General features: G+C 58.1%; 1 protein-coding gene across 1 annotated transcript in view; it reads left to right on the forward strand.

The window, feature by feature from the left end:
• The window catches only part of ARHGEF11 (Rho guanine nucleotide exchange factor 11), a gene marked incomplete at both ends in the record, with an annotated part of 23,257 nt that overhangs the window by 9,616 nt on the left and 10,641 nt on the right, over positions 1-3,000 (forward strand). The window contains 4 exons of the mRNA XM_017839822.1: positions 337-433; positions 1,334-1,363; positions 1,641-1,767; positions 2,417-2,658. Of these exons, the coding sequence (XP_017695311.1) occupies positions 337-433; positions 1,334-1,363; positions 1,641-1,767; positions 2,417-2,658 (496 nt within the window). The remainder of the gene's footprint in view (positions 1-336; positions 434-1,333; positions 1,364-1,640; positions 1,768-2,416; positions 2,659-3,000) is intronic.

Raw genomic sequence — 3,000 nt, forward strand, 5'->3', positions numbered from 1 at the left:
CTCCTTTTCTCCGGGATGAGCCCCCCCAGCTCCCCCCTCCTGTCAGGGAGTTCCAGAGCCAGAAGGTCCCCCCTGAGCCTCCTTTTCTCCGGGATGAGCCCCCCCAGCTCCCTCAGGAGCTCTCCAGCCCCTTCTCCTGCTGCTCCAGCCCCTTCCCCAGCTTTGTTCCCTCTGGCTCTCCAGAGATCCCCATCTCCCCCCACCCCTGTAGAACCCCAAATCCCAGCCCCATCCCTTCTCCAGTGGCTCATTCCCGCTCTGGGAATGCTGGGACCCCCCCTGGGCTCCCGTGGGAATGTCTCTCTCCGTGTTTCACCCTCCTGGGTGTCCCAACAGAGCAGCAGCTCCAAGAAGGACAAGGATGCCCTGGAAGACAAGAAGCGCAACCCCATCCTCAAGTACATCGGGAAGCCCAAAATCTCCTCCCAGAGCAGTGAGTGTCCTGGGCCCTTCCCGAGGTGCTGAGCCCACTGCAGCTTCCTGGGAATGCCTTGGGAACCCCTCCTGGAATTCCATTCCCCCCACCCTTCTTGGAAACCATCCCTTCACCCATCCGTGTTTCCACCTGGCTTTTGTGGGGGGAGTGGGAAGGGAGCTCTCCTGGAATCATGGAATAATATCCTGAGTGGGAAGGGACACACGAGGATCCAGGTCCAATCCTGGCCCTGACAATCCCACCCTGTCCCTGGGAGTGTTGTCCCACTCTCCTGGAGCTCTGGTAGAGTTGGGGCTGTGACCAATTCCCTGGGAAATCATGGAATTCAGGTTGGAAGGGACCTTAAAGCTCATCCAGTCCCATGGGCAAGGACACCTCCCACTAGAACAGGTTGCTCCAACCTGGCCTTGGACACTTCCAGGGACGGGGAATCCCTGGAAAACCAGGGCCTCACCACCCACCCTCACAGGGAAGAATTTATCCCTAATATCCCACCCAAACCTCCCCCAATCCCCTTGTCCTGTGACTCCTTGGGAAAAATCCCTCTCCAAAACCCTGTTCCAGCCCCAACCACCCTCTGGATGAAGAACCTTTTCCCAATATCCATCCCAGAGCTCCCCTGGGTGAATGAATCCCAATCTCCCGGATTTCTCCGACATTCCCCACCCCGCAGGCTCCGAGGCCGCTCCCGTGTCCCCCAAAGTGCCACATCCAGGGGTGGCAACGTGGTGACAACTGAACGTGTGTGTGTCCCTGCTCTCCTCCCTCCCCTCCAGCTTGGAGTTCCCGTGTTTCCACCTCTCCCACTCCCCTCATTCCCTCCTTGGCTGCTGGAATTCGGGGTTGATTTGTCACCTCGGCATTGATTTGACGCCTCATTTTTGTTCTTCCTTCCAGCATTTCATGTCCCTTTGTCCCCTGTCGAAGGTAAAAACGCCTCTTCTTTTGGTTTTTGCCATTCACCTCATGTGCTTATAAGTTTGATTTCGTGCCCCACTTCCCCCCCTGAGCTCCCCTGAAAACATTCCCTGGATGTCGGGATGGGCTCTGGGAAGGAGGGATGGCTTTTCCCGCTCAGCATCCCAGGAATTCCAGCATCCCCAGGGGAGCTGGGAGGGCTTCCTGGACGTGCCCTGGGTGCTGTTTCCCCATCCTGAGCTCACTGTGTGTGTGTGGGGGTTTCCCTGCTTTTTTGTCCCAGCAGTCAAACCCGGGAATGTGAGGAATATTATCCAGCACTTTGAGAACAATCAGCATTACGAGAGCCAGGAGCCCGGCACCCAACGCCTCTCCACGGGGAGCTTCCCAGAGGATCTGCTGGAATCAGACAGGTGGGGCCAGCCTGGGATTTTGGGCATCCCATGGTGGGTTTCATGGAATCATGGAATGGTTCAGGCTGGAAGGAATCTCGGTGATCATCCAGGGACACCTCCCACTAGACCAGGATGCTCCAGCTTGGCCCTGGGCACTCCCAGTTTTGGTGTGGGTTGGAATCTCCAATCCACAAATTCCATGGAAAATCAGGGCCTCGCCACCCTCACAGGGGAGGAGTTTATCCCTAATATCCCACCTAAACCAACACATGGAATGCTGGAATGGTTTGGGTTGGGAGGGTCTTAAAGGTGATCTCATTCCACCTGTGGAGCAGCTCTTGCTGCCGTTCTGGCAGCACGAAGAGGCCTCAGCCCATCATGGAAATCATGGAATCCTGGGAATGGTTTGGGTGGGAAGGACCCTAAAAATCCAGTGCCACCCCCTGCCACGGGCTGGACACCTTCCCACTATCCCAGAATCCCCCCCTTGCCCTGCTGCCCACGCTGGGGGATCAGCCCAACCCTTCTCCGTTCGCTCATCCCAGCTCGATCCCAAAAAAAACCCTCCCGAGATTCCCGCCCGGCTCCCCCTGGGTGTCCCCTCCACGTCCTGCAGGGACATTCCCAGCAGGCTCAGCCTCGTCCCGGGCTTTGTTCCCTGCTCCAGCTCCCGTGCTGAGGTCAAGCTGGGCCGCTCCGAGAGCCTGAAGGGCCGGGAAGAGATGAAGAAATCCCGGAAAGCCGAGAACGTTCCCCGGTCCCGGAGCGACGTGGACATGGACGCGGCGGCCGAGGCCACCAGGCTGCACCAGTCGGCCTCGTCCTCTGCATCCAGCCTGTCCACCAGGTGGGAAACTCCACCTCCAGGGCTCCCCTGGGAAGGGTTGGATCCAGGGATGAACTGGGAACGCCGGAGGGGGCAGGAAGATGAACCCTTTGGGGTCAGGGAATGTTTTGGAAGTCTCTCTCCTGGGAAAGCTTTGGGGAATCCTGTGGGTTAAAAGCCAAGTCCAGGCGTGCAGGGCGAGGTGGTTCCATCCCCTGCAGCTCCTGCAGAACCTCCTGGGTATTTTCCATGGGGAAAAAAGCCAGGGAATTGGGCTTTCATTCCCATTCCTGCCCCAAACGTCTGGAGGGTCTTGAGGAGACACTGCCGGTGGAAGGGTGGGATTTTGGGACACAGAGGTGACTCTCCCATCCTGAGGGATAAGAGGTGGGATTTTGGGACACAGAGGTGACTCTCCCATCCCG

This window comes from Lepidothrix coronata, unplaced genomic scaffold (assembly GCF_001604755.1).
Source record: "Lepidothrix coronata isolate B3197 unplaced genomic scaffold, Lepidothrix_coronata-1.0 Scaffold496, whole genome shotgun sequence".
Classification (NCBI taxonomy): domain Eukaryota; kingdom Metazoa; phylum Chordata; class Aves; order Passeriformes; family Pipridae; genus Lepidothrix; species Lepidothrix coronata.